General features: G+C 42.8%; 1 protein-coding gene across 2 annotated transcripts; it reads right to left on the bottom strand.

Annotated features, from left to right (window-relative positions):
* Positions 1–279: 279 nt before the first annotated feature.
* On the bottom strand, positions 280–13,739 carry smox (spermine oxidase). 2 transcript variants are annotated; one of them, XM_062477800.1, is made up of 8 exons: positions 13,607–13,681; positions 9,355–9,436; positions 8,841–9,075; positions 7,859–8,085; positions 6,089–6,262; positions 4,133–4,880; positions 1,708–1,868; positions 280–840 (listed from the first exon to the last, which is right to left on the bottom strand). In XM_062477800.1, exons 3-8 carry the CDS (start codon positions 9,046–9,048, stop codon positions 694–696), a joined length of 1,665 nt encoding a protein of 554 aa, XP_062333784.1. In that variant the 5' UTR covers positions 9,049–9,075; positions 9,355–9,436; positions 13,607–13,681; the 3' UTR covers positions 280–693. The 2 variants fall into 2 exon arrangements, with proteins under 2 accessions (XP_062333784.1, XP_062333785.1); XM_062477801.1 differs by lacking the exon at positions 9,355–9,436 and having other exon boundaries at positions 13,607–13,739.
* Positions 13,740–24,287: the final 10,548 nt, after the last annotated feature.

The raw sequence follows: 24,287 nt of genomic DNA, 5'->3' as shown, positions 1-24,287 counted from the left end.
CCAGGAGATTGAGGTCTGGTCTAAGACCATCTGTCACTTTGGCTGTGAAACAGGGGCACAATTCAATTTTTCTCTAATCTCACTTGTCTGTTTGTCTCCCCTCTCATGGATGTCATAGGAGAGTGCTTGAAGGGTGGAAGATTACATGTTTGTTTTTATAACAGATAGTATGGAATTGGGCTGGATCTGTTTTCACAGCCAGTGCTCTTAAGTGTAACAGTAACACAGACACAGCAGTTTCTCAAACAAGGCAGTATTGAATATCAACAAAAAAAATAAAAATGTCTTTAACACATTTACAGTTAATACAGTTTTATTCAGTTCAGTCATTCATCTTTTCTTTTTTCAATACCATGACATTAAATACAGAAGGCACTTACAAAAAAATGTTAAATTATAGACATTGTTATATAAACATTAATTTATTGATTAAAAAAGAACAATAAAATGATAAGGACCGGAGATGATGGCGGTACCCATTTTATACAGTACATCTCGAGATTAAAATCTACAGCTTTCTATATCTACAAAACAGTAAAAACAGTATTAATTTATCTTGTTATAATGCCCCTACTATGCCTCTTAAATGTATAACTTAAATCATTTGAAATATTAAAAAATAATCATAAAGAAAACATAAACACAAATGGTTTGTTTTTGTTGTCACTAGTCGGTGGTTCATGTTTATAGGTGTTAGGCTTTTGTGGTGTCTGCATTGTGCAAGTCCTGGTACATCTCTATCAAACGGCTGGCCTCCCTCTGGCCTGACAGCAAAGCACCGTGGGTAGTGGAATAGTATTTCCTGTGGGTGGCCTCACCAGCAAAAAGCACCTGTAATGGCTGAGTTGAAAACAGAGTTGAAAACAAACAGGAGGGAGTAGAGAAAGGGATGGAAAGATGGAGGAAATGGAGTGAGAACGGGCAGGGAGGACAGATGGGAAAGGGTAAAGAAGACAAGAGAGAAAGAGAGACCCCCAGATTAAAAACAAGCCATTGAATGTGAACCATTCTAACAACATATGTTTGGCACCAGTTCTCCCCTTAAGCTACACTGAGCTATTTCTGAACCTTATATTAATGTAAGTCTGCTCGTTTTAGAAGAGGACGATTTCATCCACAGAAAAGGCCACCCTGTTCCTTTCTCAGTCTAACATGGTCACACACACAAAGATACAAACACACACGCACACACACAGATACAAACACACACACACACAGCATCATGTTTCAGGAGGTCTAGACCCGCCTGACACGGTGTGCGCAGGCTGGTGACACTGCGATCCAGTTATGACACCGGCACATTGAGGAGATACCCAGCATGCCTCTGGGACTGTAAACAAACACAGCCTCCAGAGCCCAATGAAAACAAATCCAGTGCCGTAAACATACAGTGTCACACACACAGTGCAGTGGGTGTATGGTACTACACTACCATCCTAATCTCACCCCTTCGTTGGAATCTAAATACAAAAAGCTTGTCTAATTCACCATGTCAAGAGTTAAATAGTAAAATATATGACATCCAGAGCACTTCTATGGCATTTATTACACAGAGCAGGGTCCTGAGACTGGGGTGTGTTCATCAGCGGGGCCCCGATATACTCACATAATCAAATACGACACCACACATTGAGGTGGATGTGTGCACGTGTGTGTATGTGTGTGTGTGTGTTGGGGGATAGTAGTTGTAGATGGGGGGTTACTTACCGGGGTCTTGGAGCTCTTGGCGTCGGGCAGAGGCATGGCCAGCCGCTCCACGTCCCCCCCGCTGGACCCCACCCTGGTGAAGGAGTAGGAGCCTCGGATGTAGGGGTTGCTGCCCCACATGGAGCGCAGGATGCGCCGGGGCTTCGGAATGTTGGGGTTCCCTGTGGACAGGGGGGGGGGGGGGGGGGGGGAGATGGAGGCGAAGGGAAGGGAGGGTAGGTGGAGAGAGAGAGAGACGGGCAGTAGGGATGTGGTGGAAGTATGGAAGGAGAGAACAGAGAGATGGGTGGGGGAGGGGTGGAAGGAAGGGGAGAAAAATGGAGAAAAAAAATTCCGTTCAGTGGAGATGCCAATTGTACAAATGGGTTGTTGCTGTGATGAGACAGTCAGCTGTTGTAGAGCGGTCCCAGGAGAGAACAGTTCCTTCCTGACCCAAATATAATCTGTAATTACTTGTCATCTCCTTCTGTCTCTCTCTACCTACCTTTCCTTTTCTACTCTGCTTCCCCTTCCTTTCCCCCAGTCTTCTTCTTCTTCTCCCCCTCTCCCCCTCTGTATTCTCGTCTATCTCCTGTTTTTTCTTCTTTAATCTACCGCAGGTCAAGAATCATTCAGCTGTCTTCATGAAGGTCTTACTTTGTGAAGGTGATACATGAGCTAACACTATAGCAAGTTCACGTCCATTCTGCCAACACTAAGCAACCTCAGTCTCTCCCAGGTCAGTATAGCACAGGGGATTAAACCAATCTGACCTACAGCAGGATTTTGTTTGTGTGTGTTCTGGTTCTCATAAATGCATGCCCCAAGTATACATTTACAAACTGTCTGATGTCATCACCAAGAAACCAGCTAATTGTCTTTGTTATTTGCTAGTAATTATGCTAAGCTCAAATGCTAAGCCCACCTGCTGCCATACTGCAAGCTGTTAAAAGTAACTAACTGCTCTGGACTGCACTAGAAAGGCATTCCCAGAGGCCCAACACAGTTTGTAACCGTATACACACATACAGTATATACATACAGATAATATGTATATTAACTTTACATTTAAAGACATGGCATCAACTGAAATTCTATTTGATTCCGTACACAACACAGGGAGAGCCATCTTTCCCTGTTCACAGGTTGAACAACTTATGCGTTTGCAAGCTTTTGAACAACAGAGCTCAAAATAAACGACCAGTACCCATATATAGGGAACGCCAAAGGTGTAATGTATCTGAACGACAAGACCAAGTAGACAAGCCAAGTTGGAGGAAAGTACACCTTGTTTGATTTATGAGTCAATCTTCAACCTATGTGTACTTTAGCAGATTCAACAAAAGATTTTCTGACATCGGGTGAAGGGTTATTGTGAAAACCAGCTCTAAAGTGATAATGAAGGCCACAACCTTGTCATTTGTGTGAATGTGTGTATGTGTGTGTGTTGAAATAGAGGTTGTTTTACATCCGTTTTTACATGGTGCAATTTTATGAGTCATTCAAGCATCACACAACAGCCTCTACTAGGCTTTACCTCTAGGCCAGGAGTGATGTCATTTCCTGTATCTAGAACGTGAGGCCCCACGAAAGGGAATCACTGTATTCTGAGTCACTGCTCATGTGATTGGCTGAGCAGCAGTGATGTATTACAGCCCCAAGGTTTCAGTGTGAGAGAGGAACTGATAGCTAGTCTGAGATAAACAGCTGCATTCTATAATAAATGTACCTTTGACATTTCAAAAGATATATTATAGTACAATAAATAATTTCCAGTGTTGTAGCTTAAACCTGACACTAAAATCTAGTTTAATATGCAAATGCTTATAGTGTATGATCCAGGTTGTCTGTCTATCTGTCTGTGCATCCATGTGTGTCTGTGTCTGTATGTATATATGTATAAATGTGTGTGTGTGTCTGTGCCTGTATGTATGTATGTATGCTTGTCTGTATATATGTATAGCCTATACATATATATCAAAATGTGTGCCTGTATGTATATAAAGTATATATATATAAAGTGTGTGTGTGTATTTAAAGTATATATATACAAAGTGTGTGTGTGTGTGTGTATTTAAAGTATATATATATATATATAAAGTGTGTGTGTGTGTGTATTTAAAGTATATATATAAAGTGTGTGTGTGTGTGTGTGTATTTAAAGTATATATATATATATATATATATATATATATATATATATATATATATATATATATATATATATATATATAAATATATATATATATTGCTATATATATATAAAGTGTGTGTGTGTGTGTATTTAAAGTATATATATAAAGTGTGTGTGTGTGTGTGTGTATTTAAAGTATATATATATATATATATATATATATATATATATATATATATATATATATATATAAAGTGTGTGTGTGTGTGTATTTAAAGTATATATATAAAGTGTGTGTGTGTGCATCCTGACCTGTGAAGCGTCTCAGCAGCTCGGTGCAGGTCTCGGCCACCGTCTCGTCGTCGCAGCGCTCCATGAGCAGGGCCTCCTGGCCACAGATCCAGCCGCTCAGCATGTAGCCGTAGCGCTCGGGCGGGTACAGCACGTCGAAGCTGCAGATCTTCCGGTACCACAGCTCCTCTGGGTAGACCGGCTGCTCCAGCAGGGCCTCGTCCTCCCACACAAACTGGATGCTGTTGCACTCGGGGCTCCAGAACGGCTCGGCAAACTCCAGGAATATCTTGTCGGTGGTGCTGATGCCCAGCTTCTCGATGGCGAGGACTTTGTCCTCAGGCAAGGAAGGTGAGAAAAGGGCCTCGTGGCCCTTCTTGAGCACACCCAGTGAGGCAGTGACGATGACGTGGTCGGCGGCGATCCACTCCTGGTCCTGACACTCCACCTGGATGGGGTGGCGCGGGGCCGGGGGGGCACAGCAGCCCCCGTCGCGTCGGTCGTCGTTGTGGTCGTCGGCGCCGCGGTTGCCGTCGCCGTTACCGTGGGCGATCTCCTCCTGTTGTTGGGCGGAATAGTTCCAGTGGATGCGGCGGACGGGCTTTTCCAATCGGATGGTGCGGGAGGGGATGTCCTGGGCCAAGAGCTCCACGATCTTCATGAAGCCTCCCGGGATGACGTGGTGGGCACCTGGGATCTCCGTCCACTCGCCAAACTCACTCAGCGACACCTCGTCCATGCTGGGGGAACTGCTTTCACAGCTCTCCACCTGGTGGACCACACACACACACACACACAAATACAAATAAATCATGATGACTCACTTTATCATCAATCTAAAATTGTCAGTACTGCAGGTAGCAGCCTTTCTCTGGCATGTGCCATTAGTAGAACACAGGCAATGCAAAATAGAGCTCTATTCTGGTTCTTTTTCAAGTCTCTCGCTGTAGCACTAATAGTGTCTCGTACAGAACTATGACCAAGCCCTAGGTTCTCCTGTTCAAATAAAACCATGCATTTCCAACACCAATTCATAACTTTAAAACCCAAAGCAGGTAGGACGGGAAGTGATCATGTAAACAGGAGGGCTTGACAATAACAGCCACATTGAGGTAAATATATACTTTCTGAAATCCTCATCCACCTCAGCCTGTGGCTGAAAGCCCACTTGGCCACCATTTTGTTGTTTTTACTTTGTATTCTTTATATTGTGATAACAAACTGACAGTTCTAATCAACATGAAATTGAAATGGATGCCTCTTTGGGTGTGATTACAAAGTGCAAGTGCTCAGGTCAAAGAGCAAACCCCTGCTAATGTGTTTATGAGACTAAAGGCAATATAACTGGAAAAGACACTACAACTAGTTTTACATCAAGCAATAAAACTTGCTTTCGTTTGCTATGGCATGTTCAGGGAACATTGTGTAATTTACACACTTAAACCATTAAAATGTTGGTCATTCAACCGAATGAGAAAACTGGTTTTGAAATACCCAAGGACAAAAATGTTCTCAAAGGTGTTCTCACACATGAGTAAGAGGACTCATGTCATAAAATAACATGCAAATACAGTTTTTACTGGCAAGTGAGAGAAGATATTTCTTTGAAAGTAAATTGAGCAACGAGTCATAGCAAGAAAGACTGTGGCTAACCTCTCTCACCCAGGACCCAAACATTTCCCTCTGGCAGGAGGCTGCGTTCCGGCAGGACCAACACTTCACGCCACAAAGACAGTTTCTTCCCACCCGCAGCTGGCCTCATCAACAAGGTCCGGGACCCCCCACTTCTTTAAACCTCAAAGGGTATTGCTACTTCCCTTATTTCAAGTTCCCTTTTTCGCTGACTTTTTGAATAACTGGAGTGTTTTTCTGCATACCAGTACATAAAATAGCTCTCATAAACGTATTACAAAGAGATTATACAGGTGAGATAAAAAAAAAAGAAGCCTGAAGGCACACACACATACGCACACATACCTTGAGGTACTGCTGCAGCATGGATAGCTTGAGCCTCTTGGTGCTCTCCAGGTCGTCAGGGTCCAGCATGATCTTCTTGCGGACCACGTCGCGCGTGAACACCCCCACGCTGTTCTGGCTCTCGGCACACACTGGCTTTCCGTTCTGGAAGAACTCCTGAGTCAACTCGTACACCTGGACAGGCGGACGTTGAAGTTTACAGTCATTTAGTCATTTAGCAGACGCTCTTATTCAGAGCAACTTACAGTAAGTACAGGAACATTCTCCCAAGGCAAGGTTAAGTGCCTTGCCCAAGGACACAACGTCATTTGACACGGCCCGGGAATCGAACCAGCGACCTTCTGATTACTAGCCCAATTCTCTAACCGCTCAGCCACCTGACCCCAGTCAGTTTATTTATTATAAGTTTAATTTTATGTGCATATTAACACAGGTATTACTATAGTCACAAACACAAAGAATATACTGTAAGGCCTGTTTACTCTTTAGCCAGCCAGTTGTTCTCTACTGGCCAAATAAACAATTGTAGAACTGAATATCAATTCTATCACTAATAACATTCAGTCTCTTGGCAAAATGTCACCAAACAAGCTAACCCAAGAACTCTCCACCATTTTATACAGTGGTGATAATAAGTGAAATAGTGATAAGTAAAAGTAAATAATTAGGTACTTCAAACTAGTCTAGTTGTGAACGTGTGTGTAACTCCAAGTATTGTCAGCTTGTGTTCTTTAGGTATTTGAATTCCTTAAAAAGTGCCATGCTACACCAGTGCATGTTCAAACAGCCACGTAGTGTGTGTCTCATCCTGCCTGCATTCTTCTCCAATGCAATGTCATTACATTAGAAACTCTATTGTTCTTCATTGCCGAACAAAACACTGCAGCCTTGTTAGCAATTCTGCTAAGTGATAACTAATGGGGCTGCTTCACAGGCAAGACTAGGCATTAGGCACAGTGGGGAAGCTAGGGCTTGGCGCACTGCTCTGCCCTCGTGGACCTATGAGCATGTTTTAAGTGGGTCACTCACGGACAAGAGACAGTGGAGGACACAGACACCCATCCTACTGTTGCATCAAAACAACACGTACTGAGCAAGCTATGTATACATGGGAAATATTAGTCTATTCTCGGAATATGATACTATTTCATGAGACGTAAATGTTGTCCTCTGGTATAACAGCGTAGTAGTGCTTTAGTTGAAGTAACTGTCATGTACTACAGAGATAAACTTGTACACACACAAACGCATAATCAACATAATAGCATTCCAGTGTAGTCTAGTGCTCTGCCAGGCAGGAAGCTGTGGAGTGATTAAGGTGAACTGTGGGGAGGGACAGAGGTGTTGACAAGCACATTTGCTGCATGTGTCTGATCATTGTTAATCTGATTGGTGGTGAGGCAGGCCATGTGGAGTGTGTAACATAGCGCCTTCAGCGGATCAACTGTGTGTGTGTGCTTTGTGAGTGTTTACACTGAGATGTTCGAGTGTGACAGAGTACATGGTTTATCGTTGTACACAAGTGCAAGCATGGCGTGTCCACAGCAGCATTAAGCACAAATGACTGAGTGCAAGTATGTCTCCACACGCAATTTCATGTTTTTAAGCGCCTCCAAGCATGACCTGCACACACGACTCAAAAGGCTAGTTTATAATGCTGCGCCATGTGTGACTCATACACGTGTGTGTGTGTGTGTGTATGTGTGTGTGTGTGTGTGTGTGTGTGTGAGTGATCACACCAGTATGTGTGTGTGTGTTTCTCTCTCACACCTCATTGTACAGGTCACTGAACTCTTCCACCAGATCCTTGGGGATCCTCCTGCCGCTGTTGGTCTGGTAGTGTGCCACGCCGTTCTTGGTGTACAGGCTGATGCGTCCCACGGACCGCTCGCCGTCCGTGGTGTGTTCCAGCAACCCGTTGTCCTCCGCCAGGTGGTACACTGGGTTTCCGTTGGCGCCATGGATCCAAGTCGCTCCCAGCTCCAAAGTCGCTTTGCCTGGGGGGAGAGATCAAGGAGGACGGTTCATTTTATTTTATTTTTTTTGGAAGTGAAAGGCCCTTTGGTTGCATTTGAAAAGAGTCAGATTTGAGTGGAAGTCGTCGAATCAAAGCCCAGCCACTTCTTTGAAACGACGTACTCGAGCTGTACACAAGGCATGCTTATTTAACAACCCAGTGCCAGAGATGTTAATTACCTCAGCTAATGATGATGATAATTACAGTGTAAAGACAACTCAACAAGTTGGTGTTTACATAACCGGCACAACCCACTAATTGACAGACACAGCAATGTTATCTGTATACTGTCATATACTTGACATGGTTGTGACAATAGCCTACCATTTATCTTTGTTTGTCTCTCTTGTCTTGTAACTGAATATTGGTTGGTAGCCTATTGACCAATCATACATCCACTTACAAGGAGGCTCTCCAAATGCTACAAACATCAATGTATTCATGCAGTCCCTGTGAGTAAAGAGGGGCTTGATCTTTGCTACCTTGAAATTGATGTTTTTCAGCTTGACCATAAGTAGACAATTGTGATTGGTGCGTCTCTCCCAGATTGTAAATGGTGAATTTGTCAGATTTATAGTTTGGGTTACCAGATTCTATTGTCACGCAGTTAAGAGGCAACATCAGATTCAATATGAACAATTTGCTTTGTATTAGTACGTCAAAGGGATACTGTTCCCTTCTTAACGTTCATTTTCAATTTCACAAAAGTTGAAATGAACATGGAAATCCCCTCACCGTGCTGAACACTTTGAACTCTTCCTCCAATTCGGTCGGAAGCCTCTAGGACTGTGACATCCGTGAAGCCGTGTTCCTGGAGGATCTTGGTGGCGGCGAGACCGGACAAGCCCGCGCCGATCACTACTATTCGAGGCTGCCGATGAGTGCGTAAGCCGCTACTAAGAGGATCATCAGTGCTGTCTGACGAAATTTCACAACTTTGCATGCCGTCCAAGCTCCTCTTTTAGGGGATCTAGTGAGATAAACAAAAAAGAAGAATGATGACAAGATGGAGTCAGGAGGCCGGAACAGAAATACTAGCACACCGCAACAATAGAGTCAAGGAATCTATTGATTTCAGTGTGAAGTAAGTTGAAAGCACTTCCCGTTAAACCCAAACCCTGAACACAGAAACTCCCTATCAAGTCCCTTTATGACATCAATACATTCTGAAAAAAATATTTCATAGCAACAGAGAAAATGTAGAAACAACATAAACAAATAATATGGGTGGTAGACCTTAATTACAAACCTGTTGTCAAGTACATTCTCACACAAAATGTTCACCCAAGATAGCACCTCTAGGACCCAGTTTCCCTGACATTGGTGGGGGCCTTTCCGTCGAAGAGGAAAACACAGTGGGGGGTGGGCATATTTAGAAACACATCCCACTGATCACATTATACTAGTATAATTTTCCCTTATATGCAGTGGAAACAAGACGTGGCGTTGATCGATTGAGGGTGTGTTACATGTTGAAAACAAAAACCCTCAAACGTGAAAGCTTTCTCTCAGATGTGGTGCAGTCAGGTGACGTTTTTTCACAACATTCCATTCCTAACAGATGTCAAACACGAGTGCCTTTAAGCAGACAAGGGGCCTGACGGAAAAGAGGGTTCGGAGGCAGGCACAGCTGGAGACGAGAGAACAGGGAGGTAGGGTGAGAAGAGAGAGATAGGGGAAGTTATGGAGCAGAGGAACATCAAGGAAAACAGAACCCAGCGACAGGTTGAGCTATGGAGAGTAAGTGCTTGTGGGAGACAGGAGAAAAGAGGGAGGGAGGACCAAGAAACACATGAAAAGCAAGAGATGACAGTATTAGCATACTGCTCCCCAAAAATGCAGCAGTTCCATAGGTCTTATTCATCCATCCATCCAAAAGCAAATTTGTCCTCAGAGGAGATGGAGCACTCCCCTGTGTCATGTGCGTAGGCAGCCCCCTTCCCAAACACACAAACACAGAACACCTCCCCCCTTTGTTACTATGGCAACAGGGGACACATGGGCACACACATGGCGCTGCACTGAGGAACACGCCGACAAGTTCAAAAAGCTGATATCTCCTGCAATGCAAAGCGCTTACACACGCTCCAGTTCAGCCACCCATCCATCTCAGAACAGCTGTGTTTGTGCATACGATAGACCTACACATGGTCTTTGTTGTTGCCCTGAACCTTAAAATGACGAGGGAAGCAGTTATTTTAGTTAACACAATATGCTAACACAGAGAAACAGATAGAACACTACATCGACAATTCAATACTTAATACTATTGCAGGTCAAACTCAGATGATTGGCACCCCCAGCATCACATCTTTCCCCCCGTTATTTTCTCTAATGTTGTACAAGTTGTGTAACATTATAGTCGCAATAGAGCAATCCAGAACTTTACTCAGCTGTGTTCCCACTGTAAACAGCTGTGTCCATCACATGATGAACGAGAGATGTGGCGGGGGACCCGGGAGAGGAAGGGCCTCTCAGCTTCTTCTTGACAAAGAAGAAGGCTACATGTTGATTGCCAGTCACTCAAACCAGTCAGACATGTACTGAGTGTATCAGAATTAACCAGAAAAACAAGGCTTGTGGTTGAATGGCAGAAGAAGAGAAGTGGATGACACGGATGTAAATGATTGAGAAATGTAAATTCTGTCACTGGTTTTGTGAAAGAACTGTTAGTTGCATATCAGGCTTTTTAAGTGTGGTGACGTAAAGGCTGGATATTTTTGGACTCGCCTTCTCATCTATCGGACAAGCTAAAACTCTATCTGTTAAATGTATGTCACAGCCCCAAAATTCCATCCAAGTTGATCCTGACTAAGGCAGTTCTAATCCTGCAATGTATATTTTCTAGGACAAACCTTGTCATAAATGGGAAAAGCCTGAGTAATCACTAGACTTACGACATTCATCAACTACAATATTTCCCAAACCTCCGTATCCTGGGTAGCTGTCTACCAGAGTTAGTATAACAGAGCACATGGTAATTAAAATGCTTAGTAATCGTATTTTATCTTAAATCCCTGACACGCAAACGTTCTTTTCATACTTATGAATGGTTGAGTTGAGCGTAAATATAGAGCAGGGCCTGCAAGTCCTTGTGAGATAACCACAGAACGTCCAAAGAGTCACCAGAGGAACCATTTGCAAATACACAATGGGATGTGATGTCAGTGTGTCATTTTATTAGGTCACAAGCCCTAACCTAAGAGGAGCAGGTGGACCTCATTCACAGGGCCCATGGGGCCCAGGGAAGATCTGCACCACAGGGCCCCCCCACTTAGCTGCAACATGGGGGGGAATGCTTTGAACAGTGTGAGTGAGAACCCTGAATTGGCTTATGAACACACCTGTTTATCACTGGCAGATTCACTATGAAGAAATAAACAAAACACTTGATCGAAAAAAAAGACTTGAAAAGGGTGAAACTACAGACTGTGGCTATCAATCACATCGCCACTCCACTCTATTAGCTCAAACATGCACATCCTTCTGAACCGGTTCTTCTTTTGTTTCTCTAGAAACATCCTGTGTCCAGCAGTCTTCCAAGGCTGTCGGCGCTGCCTGTGATCCATCCTTGAGTCTTGGCAAGTGCGGAAGGGAAAACCCCCACCACCCCCACCTATCTCGCCATCCTAACCCCCCTCCTCCTCAGCATCCGCTCCAAGAATAAAAAAGTTAATCAAACAAACGTGTGCCATTGAGTTCCACTACATTTCCTCTGCCCAAGGTGATTCATCTTCAGGAAGAACAGGGCTGGTGTAAACCAACAACCCACGTGCCTCCATCCATCAGATCACAGTGCTGGGAGTGCCTGCCGGTGAGTCATTAATAGTTCATGAAGGTAGAACCTACGGAGAAATACCTTCCTCCTCCAGTCACATGAGAAGCCATGTTGACATTCAACGTCATTACTACAGAACACTAGTAAGTATTAGAAAGAGTACCGCTGCAACAGACAAATTACTAGATAAAGTAAAGAGACGCCCTCATACTTTCTTTTCCTGACTTTAATTCTCCCTCTCTCTCTCCCCCCCCTCTCTCTCTCTCTCTCTCTCTCTCTCTCTCTCCCTCTCCCCCCCCCTCTCTCTCCATCTCTCGCCATTCTGCCATCACTGGCTGATTGTGTTATCCCTGCCTCGTTAATGCCCTTACCACATGCCACCCCTTCTTACTGACCGAACCTAAATGACGGGTGGGTGGCACCCTGATGGGAGAGGCACGCCTGCTTGACCCAAAAACCAGCATATTTGATCTGACTGTAAGTCCTTCCAGGAACAGGGATAGCTAGCAGGGGGAGTGGAGGGGTGGAGTGCTGTCTTCCAGTTCTGTGAGATCCACACAGACACGTGCACACTTTTCTCCAAACCAACCTTCCCTCATCTGGTCAGCTGTCAACATTCACAGCTGCTTCCAAGATCACTTCATAATCAAACCCCAGCCCGCCACTTACACCACAGTGTGCAGGTACACTTCCCTTGACATCAAAAAGCTTTTCCCAGCTGCCCCAGCAGCTCCAGTGGGGCTTCATGCCAGGGCCCAGACATTCCACACTTGTATTCCAGCTCCGGTGCTCCTGAGTTGGACAGCCCCCACCACCCCTACCCACCCCCACCTCCTGGATGTCATCCTAGGACTTAACAGGAGTGTGGTGTCCTGAGACCAACATGGTAATGCCAAAGGTAAACACAAGACTTGAAAGAACGGCAATGCATTGCTAGTGCAAGTAGGATAGAGATTTCTTTTTAATAGCTATGGGTGATAATAGAGAAATCAACCTAAAGAACGAGATGTGTTGGTATCTCACCCCAAGTCATGACAGACGGATCAAATTACGTACACTTTACCATAAGATGTGTCAAAACGTTCAAATCTTGAAAACGTAGGCTAATTAGATCGCATCAAACCCCTCCATTTTCAAGCCTGAATTGAATTACACTGTAACAAAGAGGGAAAACGGAAAATAAAACGGACATTACGCTGAAGGCAAGAAAATTGCATGGATTCCATTGCTGAATTCGCTGACTATCGTGGAGCTCACTACCCGACTATACCGTATTGCTGCCACGTAATAGATGTGTAGCCTACTGCCAAAGTGGCAATACAACAAGCAGTTTCAAACAAAGAAAGATAAACAGTTATGTATTTTTTTCATCTTCACTAAATTGCGGTCTTTAGGATTAGCAACATAATTATGACATCTCTTGAAATTTGAGAGACAAAAATACATTGATTTTGCTAACATTTATGTCAAATCAAGTTATTGAAAATGTACTCAACAATAATCTATAATAAGCTTTACATAGCATCTCGACCAAATGTGTTTGGAGAGCATGTACAATCAGTGTATTAATGCTTATAATCAATGTGTAACCTTTGCTTACACACTTGCCTATATCTACTCCACGCAGACAGCTGTAACTCAGCTGATCACTTATTTAGACAACCAACCTTGTAAACAGCTCAACATGCTAACCCTACCAAGCTTAGTTCCAAATGGTCGTTACCTGACTCTGTTAGTCTTCAGTTTTAAATGTGAGAATCCTTCTCTTTTCTTTGTGCTCTTCCTCTACCCGGCTCCGCTTTGTATTTATGTGTGCCTTGAAACCAGAAGCAGCCAGTTTCACTGTCGCCGCTGCCTCTTACTTAATAATAATGAGCAACGTGACGTTTTACTGGAAGACCAAGCCTACTGTTTATGCGCGCGCACGCGGTGTTCAATTGTTTCAGGACTGGGACCCTTTCAGATTGCAGCAAAAATCGAGTCCCTATGTTATACAGTTAGAATTGTGCAACTGCGAACGGTGTTTATTTACTGCACGTATAGAGTACCACTTGTAAGTTGGCCGTTGGCTTGCATATTGTATTGATTAGCATTTTGAAGATAGAAGGATGTAATACTTAAATACTTTATTGAAATATTCTGTATCAGCAGTAGTCTAACAGTGTGTTATTTGAAGAAGTAAATTGTCAGGGGTCGTTGAGGACAGGAGAGTGGGTATTTGGCAAAGCACATGCCTTTCAACAGCCAACATCCATAAACAGTGTTCTAGGGCCAAGTCACAAATAGGTATAGTCTAGCATGCAGACTTCCTAAACTAGTTAGCCATCTTAGGTTGTAGATAATCAAAGAGGATGTGCACCTAAAAGAGTGAGTAGTTGCTGCCTGTAATCAAGGACTAGGTTGAGAACAGAGGGGGTTTGAGTCCATACAAATAAATGCAATACATTGTCTAAATAAATTTTAAGAGGTGATCCTATCCTGTTGGACTGTTAGTATTGCACACAATCACAGCAGTATAAACGGAAAACTCCGACATGTGCATTGTAGACCTATTGACCTCTCCAAGGAAGTCCATCAGACGTTTAGGGAGTTGTTCACATTCGTGGCGGATGGCCCTTCAACATTCACTATTGTTTTGTCTACTGTTCCCAATGGCATAGATCAACAGGAGGTCAATGGATGATTCAATCTTAGGTGAACACCCTCTCAGATGTCATCAGAGGGTTTGTCTTAAAATCCGTCATTGGTCTCTAGGGTTCATTTTCCAGGTCCCAGAGGTCAACTCCCTTCCTGCCTTGGATTTGGGCCTACTGCACAGAATTTGTGATGAAACGGTAGGATCATGGTCAGTTTCCAATGTTGTAAAAATATAGTGATTTCAGCTTGGTTAGAAAAGTGTCTTTGAGGTTTTGTTATTGTTATCTTTGAATGTTGTCTTATTTTAGGCAGCCATCTTGAATAATACAGCAGTTAGTGGTCTGTATACCTACGATCATCTCCTTTCAAAGGATAAAACAATCAAAAAGTTCCTTGTAACAATTATAAATGGCCTCATTAAGGAATCAATAGACTAAGGCATTGTTAAATAAAACTCCACTCACTTTCGTCCTCTCTTCCTGTTTTGCTGGGTGGTGTCTACAACACTTCCTGTTACGGACGTGATTCACGCTCGGGGCTGCATCCCTGCAGCCACTCTGACATCATTTCTTACAGGAGCCAAGCATCAAAGCAAGAGACGTGATGTAAATGCAGTTTTGTTTATTAATTTAAAAAGATTTTGCTGGTGATTAACAATGAGAACAGTTAGGGTTAAATGGAAATGTCCAAAATCGAAATAAAACATTTCCAGCAGTTTTTTTTTTCCTGTGGATGACATTGAGGGAGGCTAGATGTTCTCTGTGGAGTACAATTTGTATACAGTTATCATTTCAAAGTGGTCCAATTTGTGCACACTGACTTGTGCAACTCACCTTCACTATAGGGAAATATGCCTATAATTGTATTTCTTTTCATAAAGGTGTACTTGAAATTCCATCAACAGAAATTTCACATTGCAGTTGCAATGTGTGTACTTCTCCCAAGGGAATAATAACTACTAATATATCCTCTGTTTGCATTTCAACACTTACAAACTGTTTGTTCTCTCCGAGGTCAGAACAACCAGCCATCACTGCCTTAACTAAATCTCCACAGGTAGAGTTTCCTTGGTCATCAGGATCCTGCCGTGAAACACTTTGGCCCGGCAAATTGGAAAGATCGGCTGTTTGTGTTCTTGTAAGAGTGACCACGTGGCACATGGCACCCTACTGGGTTTTTTGCAAGTCAGTCAGTTGGTGAAAGATGTTGTGTCCTTGGGCAAGGCACTTCACCCTACTTGCCTCGGGGGAATGTCCCTGTACTTACTGGATAAGAGCGTCTGCTAAATGACTAAATGTAAGGAGGCAAAATAGGTCAGGAACGTCCTGTGATGTTCAAATTTGAGCCTTTACTTCATTGTCTGAGTTTAGACTGTCAATGACCATTTTAAACTTATGACTTTGGAGAAAAACTCTTAAAAAAGAAAGCGTGATTACAATTTTAAACCTTCTCAACATGTGCCCTTGTAGAATAAATAAGTACAGTTCATGCAGTCACAACATCTGAAAGTACATTCTACAGTATGACAACACCCATCTTGTTGAAGGGTAGTAATTTAAGCCAAAACCTCACAATAGAAGAACTCAACTTTGTAATTTTGTGAGTCAAGAAGTACAATTCTTGCTTTAAGAAGTTCTCCTTCTTGAATCCACTTATTTCAAGGTCACACCAAAGCAAAACCATTGTTTCATCTGCTGAACTGCCAGTTCGATTCCCGGTCATGCCAACTGACGTTGTGTCCTTGGGCAAGGCACTTCACCCTACTTGCCTCGGGGGAATGTCCCTGTACTTACTGTAAGTCGCTCTGGATAAGAGCGTCTGCTAAATGACTAAATGGGAGTCAGGTGGCTGAGCGGTTAGGGAATCGGGCTAGTAATCGGAAGGTTGCCGGTTCGATTCCCCGCCAGGCCAATGATGTTGTGTCCTTGGGCAAGGCACTTCACCCTACTTGCCTCGGGGGAATGTCCCTGTACTTACTGTAAGTTGCTCTGGATAAAAGCGTCTGCTAAATGACTAAATGTAAATGTAATACGCCCTGATACTGTGGGCATAGCCCTGGGATACACCATGGGAAACAACCTGTAATCCTCTTTTAGTGACACCGTTACGTAATCACTGACACACAAATTGTTCTTTTTTTTGTCATCTAGGACGAAACGATCCGTCATTATCTTGATTATTTTACAAGAGGTCCCTGCCTTAGCTGGAGCATTGTTTGGTGTTGATTGCCATGATTGGCACGTGAATATGCATGAGTTCCCCGCATCAGTGAGGCAACAGAGGAATGCTGGTGTGTGATTGGTGGAGGGCTTAAATGAGTTGAAAGGGCTCTCTGTTCTTTGGTGTGCTGGGGGAGCATAGACAACACATTGTGAAGCAAGCCAACATTGCTACACTGTATTCAAGAGTGTTCCTGTTCATGGCTCCATCGCCCCTCCCCTCCCCGGCCACCCATCCCACCTTTCAAACTTCTTGGACTGCCTCACACAAAGAATGGGGAAATGAAAGTGTCTTTTCATTGGGTGACCCATGCACAGGAACTTGGTTGCGAGGGGAGCCGAAGTCTGCCGGCTACAACTGGCTTTTTCCCCCATGTTGCCCAGCTCTGCCTCACCCACATGAATCCAGGGCGCGATTTTACCAACGACAAAAGCGGATTGAAGAGTAGAGTCGGGTGGGGCGGAGGGGGGGAGGGGGGGGGGAGTTGGTGGAGTGTCTGGATAGAGGGTAGCTATTGATGGCTGGTTGTTGTGGTTACATAAGACAAATTTAGAATGCAGGGCCTGCTGTAAAGGCAGAGACTAAGGACACACAATCAAGCTCCAGATACCATAAAAAGTCAGCTGACAACCCATACATGTAATCTGTGAAGATAGACATTCCTCAAACAAGGTCAAAAATTGCGTTGCACTCTACAATAGTACTAATAGCACACTGTTTACTATCCAGTCAATATTGACATAAATCAAGTGTGAAATTGTATTGAGTACTGGCAAATTCCTCTCCTCTCTATTTAGATGATTGGAAGGTAAAACAACGTTCTCTGTTTGGGGATCTGGCCTGACCTGACCTGATAGGTTAACTTTAAAGAACCACCCAGAAAGAAGAGCTTTCTCCATTGTCAGTTCCCCCACATAAAGGGGAGGAAATATATTCTGTCCATAAAAAAATAGACACAGATTGGCAAATTCCCTCAAAACATACCAGATTAGGCTTAAACTGTAGGCCACGGATCTTTATGGTGCTGTGATGTTTAACATGGTTTTGTGTATGGTACTATACGTTTGAACAATAACACACAAAGGAAGCACATCAGGGGAGAGAGATAGAATTAGGTCAACAGTGAGAAAGAACAAATCCTAACTTGACATCTGTGTCTGCTATACTTGTTTTTGTGTTAATCTCCCATTTGTGGTGACTGGTTCCTTTTTCTGAAACAATCTTATTTAGTTCAATCTCTGAAATGAAAAACAAAATTGTCACCACAGCTGGCTGTATGTAAGTATGTATTCATTCACAACATCATGTATGCTATGGCTCCAACTGACACTTCAAAGATGATTTGTCTGTCTGACAAACCCAGGGCAAAGATATGTATTCTATCTGATACAATAGTGTGGGTGTCTGTCAGTGTGTCCGTGTGTGAGATGTAAGTAAGTGTGTTTCCTGTGATTTCTGTATGAGCCACGACACACACTTTAAACACAAGGGAGCTAGGCAAGAGGGAGGCACACAGCAAAGTTCAAAGTGTTCATTTAACACCAGGAGTGTTCATGATGATAAGAGTGCAGCATATAAACGAGTAAAATAAATACTCCTGGTGTTAAATGAAATGTTAGAAATGTGTTATGCAGGTGTACAAAGTGCCCATTTTTGGAACACATAAGCAAACAAATCCATTATCTTCCATCTGTATTCTAAGCGGCGGCAGCAGATGAGGGAGACAACAGTGCACAGTGTGTTTGGAGAGAGAGAGAGAGAGAGAGAGAGAGAGAGAGAGAGAGAGAGAGAGAGAGAGAGAGAGAGAGAGAGAGAGAGAAGAGAGAGAGAGAGAGAGAGAGAGAGAGAGAGAGAGAGAGAGAGAGAGAGAGAGAGAGAGAGAGAGAGAGAGAGAGAGAGAAAAAATCACTGCCAAGAATAGGTACCAACAGGTTTCAACAGATAACGGAAATACAGAAACAAACTTTGCCACCTCTCAATCCTCTTCTTGTACACACTCAGTCACATCGGTCGTTACACAACTTATCTAGCCTGAGTTATCTTTATTTTTATTTTTTGCTGTTCTGTGTCAAACTGATTCCTGTTACGCTGTCTTACTGGCTAATCTGTCCCCCCACAAGGACATAATAGTTCTGCTGGCCACTTTATGAGCAGAAGGTGCTGATCGGTAAGCCATACAATTCCAGATGGGTTCCATGGGTGTAAGCAGCTTAGGTCATTAAAGCAAAAAAATTGAAACGTGTGTTTGTCCCCTCCTCCCTAAAAAAGGGCCCACACTTTTCCCCCTTCGCTTTCTTTCCCTTCACCGTTATGAACGTGTCACAATTAATGTAAGCATAATATACAGTACTCTTAGAGAAGGACAGAGAGAGAGAGCGAGATAGAGAGAAAAAATCCTATTCAAAGAGATCCAGTTAGTCAAATGTCTAATCAGATCAGACAATTACTACTGTTTCTAATCCCCATGGATGCCTTTTACAAACTCTAGCTTGAAAGGTCTCCTTGAGACAGAGATGTATGTACGTTTCATAGAAAATAGTACTTCATTAAAACAATTGTACTTTTGATTGTTTTTTTTTACTGATGCTCGAATGGTGGTTATAATGGGCTTGGAAAACAAACGCAAGTCTAGCCCTAGACGAAAAATAGAATAATTGAATCTTATCTAAGTGGATATGTTGGCCTAGTTACAATAGTTCTGGGACTTTATGCAGTTCACTATGTCATGAAATCCATTATTCAAGATAAGCTTATTGATAAACAGAGAATGTTTTTTTTTAGGTAAATTACAGTCTGAATGTACAAATGGGCAAATGTGCTTTACATTTTCGAATTGATCTATCTCTTGGCTGTCTTCAGCACTTGTACCACTGTGTGTGTGTGTGTGTGTGTGTGTGTGTGTGTGTGTGTGTGTGTGTGTGTGTGTGTGTGTGTGTGTGTGTGTGTGTGTGTGTGTGTGTGTGTGTGTATGTATGTGTAAGAGTCACAAAATGATTCAGAACCTTATTACCTGTGCAGCTTAATTGGGTATTTGGAAACCATCTACCGGAAAGGCTGACATTTATTTCTTTATTTGATTTATGGTTGTATTTATGCAGTATTTCCACCTTACATTTCCATTCAACACTTGTAAAAGAACTCCAATAAAATCCTAAACTTTTTCAAATTGGAACTTACATAAATAACAATTGTATTCTAGCTGTATTCAACACTACATTTGAAGACCACAATTGATAACCCTTGGTTTGTAAACACATAATATGGAGGTCTATGTGATTGCATTTTTTGGAAAACCCATTATAATCATCACAAGTGTGTACTGAAGAGAAGCCTTTTAACCATCAAGGCTTGCTCGCTCATTCCTTTCCTGGACCACCATCAGCAACTTCTAGTTTAAGCTGTACTTTGACCAATACCCGAAACAACGATGAATCCCATTGTTATCACCTTTGACCTTGAGGTCACATGAAAACTTGCATGTCTTTGTCTGTCTGCCTACTCAGTGTTTTTATACAATCTGGTCCAATCACACTTCTCCTTTCTGGAGTTATCTCCTTCCTCAAAGCCAGAAATTCTGTCACGCTATGAGTCATCAGTTTGTTTGTATGAGCATTTGTGTTTTTCAGTTGCACAAAAATATTTTACATACTCTTTACAAGAGATGACTCAAGCTTTTTCAACCATAGATGAATAGATCATAAGTTAAAGTATTTAGCATTTCACTAAATTGTCATTCTTTGCAGGTAGCAAACCCAGATAATTTGTGAAAGGAATTTGCCTGACAGTTTTTTGACAAAATGCACAATAAGCCCTGGTGCACTGCCTTACATTGAGAGAGGAACAAGGTTGGAGGAGAGTGAAGGAGGGGAGTAGTATTGTACGGATGACAGGAGATAGACAAGTTGAATGGAAGGAAGGGAGAAGGCGATGCAGAACCAAACATGGGAGGTGTGTGTGAGGGAGGAAGATCATGAAGGGTTCAACCTGGGAGGATAAGAGGGAGGGAGGGGCCCTGTCATAACAAATCTAGCTTCCTGTCTGGACTAAAAACAACACAAACACCCCCTTGAAAATGGGGCCTAAACAATGGTTCCTGTCGCCGACCCTACGGCACATGGCAAGAGGGCATGGGGAGGATAACTATATGGTTGCACGTGCTGTATTAAATTTAGATGTTTGTCTGGGAAGGGGATGAGCGATCCTGGTACAATAACCCTTGTGTTCTGGGACATGAACAGCCAAAACACGTCCACCCAAATGTTGGGGTTTTCCTTCCTGTATCTCCAGATACAGTGCCATGTCTCCTTTTGGGTCCCCCCTCCCGGTGACTCCTGTTTCCAATTTTTACCTGTGTGTTTGTCATAGGATCCCCCTTGTCACCGGGCCATGTGCTGCTATATGCGTTGCCAAAGGGATCATGTGACCATGGGCCCACACCCAGCCCAAGCCAAACCCGCCTGCTTTCAGATGTCACTGGGGAGCAGAGGGACAAAGACTGAGAGAGAGTTGAGAAGGACTTAGGAGATTCACCATTCTCACCCCGACCCACAGACATTGGTCGGCCTTGGGGTCATGGTTAGTTGAGAATGAAACGTTGGGAGGATGACACCGATCCTCACTGTGACCTCACGTCCTGGGGCCAGCTTGTCTTAACATCATACAATCCAGACAGCCTCTTGATATAGTAGAACGACACTCACTGTGTCTTTAAAAAGCTGTTATGTAGTGTATAAAAGTGATGTCAGGCATAGGAAAGTAATGAGGTGTATCGGGGTGATTGATAGGAATGTTAACAAGTGAAGTTTTTTTTTACAATACCCTTGACTAATGTGTATTTCTTATATTACCATTTACACCTTCCATTTACAATGCTTGACTTGTATGCCTGTTCCATATTGCTTTTACACAAGAGTTATGTTCGTTCCCCTGAGGCAAAGATGTTTCTAGTCACTACAATTTGCCATCAGTTGAATTTACAAATAATTCTAATATGACCTTCTAGAGTCTCGGTACTTGAGAGTAAATGTCATCTTATCAGTGTCTATTCCTCACTCTGTCATGAAGACGGGGCAAAGTGTTAAGGTCAATACGACGCAGTTTCTCCAAGAGCAGCACATTGGGATCAGTTCACATTCGGTCAACACCGTGCTCGAAGATTAGGCTGATAGCTGTGTATGCTTTATGCTAGCTTGTGGTCCTCCTAGCTCTATGCTCAGTTTTTGCTGATCTGCACAATGCTTAGTTTGCGGTAGACCTCAGTCAGTGATGGTCCGTAGCCAATTGCCCTCCTGGCTCTAGGCTAAGTCAGTGGTCTTTCTTATTCTATGCTAAGTTTGTGGTGCTCCTCGCTAGGCCGTGTGTAAATTGATACTGTAAACACGCACAGCCACCAATTCATCTAGGTCAGCCAACTGTACAGTCTGCCAGGCTGCTAGCTCCAGCCACACCAAAAAATACTGATCAGATTACATGGGAAACACACACACACGATAACCTTCCTGAAACCACTTAGAACAGTGCTACACGGACATACAATTTGATGGCACGAGTGGTCAGTGTTTAATGAGAAGTGTGAGTTTATCTTATTCAACTTGGATTACACAGAGACACGCTCACTGCATAAACTAGTGTGAGGAACTACAGTGATTCTTTAAGGTTATCGTATTTGTGCATTCAAACTGGGAAAAGTTGATTCATTCCCAAGAGCCATTGTTCTTACGTCGGACAGTTCCATTACGCAGAGTCCTTGGACACAAAAATGAATAAGAGTGAAAAAAAGGCCACGATGTCTTCTCCAATTTTCTGTGACCTTTCACAGTTCTCTGCAGTCTCCGAGAAAACAATTGGAAAACCGGATTATTCTGTCCCCTGGGAGGGGCTTCTACTGTGTATCTTTTGCAGACTGAATCAGACATTGCTCCTAGAGCTTATATTCTTAACACATGACTAAGTAGAAAGCTGCTAAATCCCTTCTCTGGGCCAGAGTGTGTTCTTTTTGTGTTCTTTAGAGCTTAGCCAGAGTAACAGGCCAGTCGGCTACATCAATCTAAATGAATACTTTTTGTGCTTGTGCAGCATTTATTTCTGTATGTGTGTGTAAGGTATACTTGCATGTGTGTGTATTTGGATCTATCAACAGGGTATAGTTCCACATGTGTCTAAAACGGACCAGATGAGTTATAGGATTAAAACTCCATTGCTTAGTTAGATCCCAAATTATACTGATCAATAAGATTGCATCCCAACACCAAAGCAGGTCATTGTTGCTTTTGAACATCAACAACTCTATCTGGTATTCAGAGAAAACCTTGAAATCTTGGTATTCCAGGTTCCAAGGATCTCAGAGTATTGTGGAACTGGGTATCTTGTGATGGATCTAGGATAGGTAACTAAGGGCGCTGGGGGGGGGGGATTTTCCGCAAGCCAAAGTTGTGCCTCTCTTCAAGCTCTATTTTCCAGAACACTGAGGTCTAAATATTACCCAACCACTTAACAAAGGCTTGTTTTGACAAGTGGCACGGAAGCACACATAATCTATGGTCACAATCAGTATGGTGTGGTGTTCTTTACACGTATGACAGGCCTGTGTGCCAACAGCTGACATAGACTGGCTAGCTTCAAATGTGAGTCATGCACAGGCCCTGTTATTTTTAGGTCAACTGAGGTTAGCCACCAGCATTCTGGGAAAATTACCACCCTCTCGATCAAAAACTTGTCTGCATCTTTTTGTGTAGACATAATGAGTACCTCTGCACACAAAAGCAGCCCATACAGAACAATGTGTAACTATGTTGCGATTAAGATCAAACATATTTCCTCTTCGTTGTGCTTAGGTCTCTGTCATTATTTTAAACACGCAAGTTAAGCAGAATCAAAGTTGAGTAGCTGGAGTATGAGGGAGGTACACTATAAGCAGCTTAGTAAGGTTGGTGTAAATATGAAAGGATGGAAGGAGGAAAGGATGGACCAGAAGAAAGAGGGCGGAGGGCATGTGGCTGAATTGTGTCTAGTATATGTGCGCTCATGCAAGCAAAATGCAAACTAAATACACACTACCGTTCAAAAGTTTGGGGTCACTTAGAAATGTCCTTATTTTTCAAAGAAAAGCACTTTTTTCAATGAAGATAACATTTAATTAATCAGAAAAACACTATACATTGTTAATGTGGTAAATGATTATTCTAGGTGGAATCGTCTGTTTTTTAATGAAATATCTACATAGGTGTATAGAGGCCCATTTCAAGCAACTCTCACTACAGTGTTCAAATGGTACATTGTGTTTGCTAATTACCTTAGAAGACTAATGGATGATTAGAAGAATTAGAATTAGAATGCCAAAGGTCTCCAATGCTGTAATTGCTGCAAATGGAGCATTCTTTGACGAAGGCAAAGTTTGAAGAACAAAATTAATATTTCAAATAAAAATAATTATTTCTAACCTTGTAAATGTCTTGACTATATTTTCTATTCATTTTGCAACTTCTTTGATAAATAAAAGTGTGAGTTTTAATGGAAAACTGTCCGAATTGTCTGGGTGACACCAAACT

Source organism: Osmerus eperlanus, chromosome 14, assembly GCF_963692335.1.
Source record: "Osmerus eperlanus chromosome 14, fOsmEpe2.1, whole genome shotgun sequence".
Lineage (NCBI taxonomy): Eukaryota > Metazoa > Chordata > Actinopteri > Osmeriformes > Osmeridae > Osmerus > Osmerus eperlanus.
The sequence above is the reverse complement of the archived record's forward strand: the minus strand, read 5'-3'. Positions and strand labels throughout refer to the sequence as shown.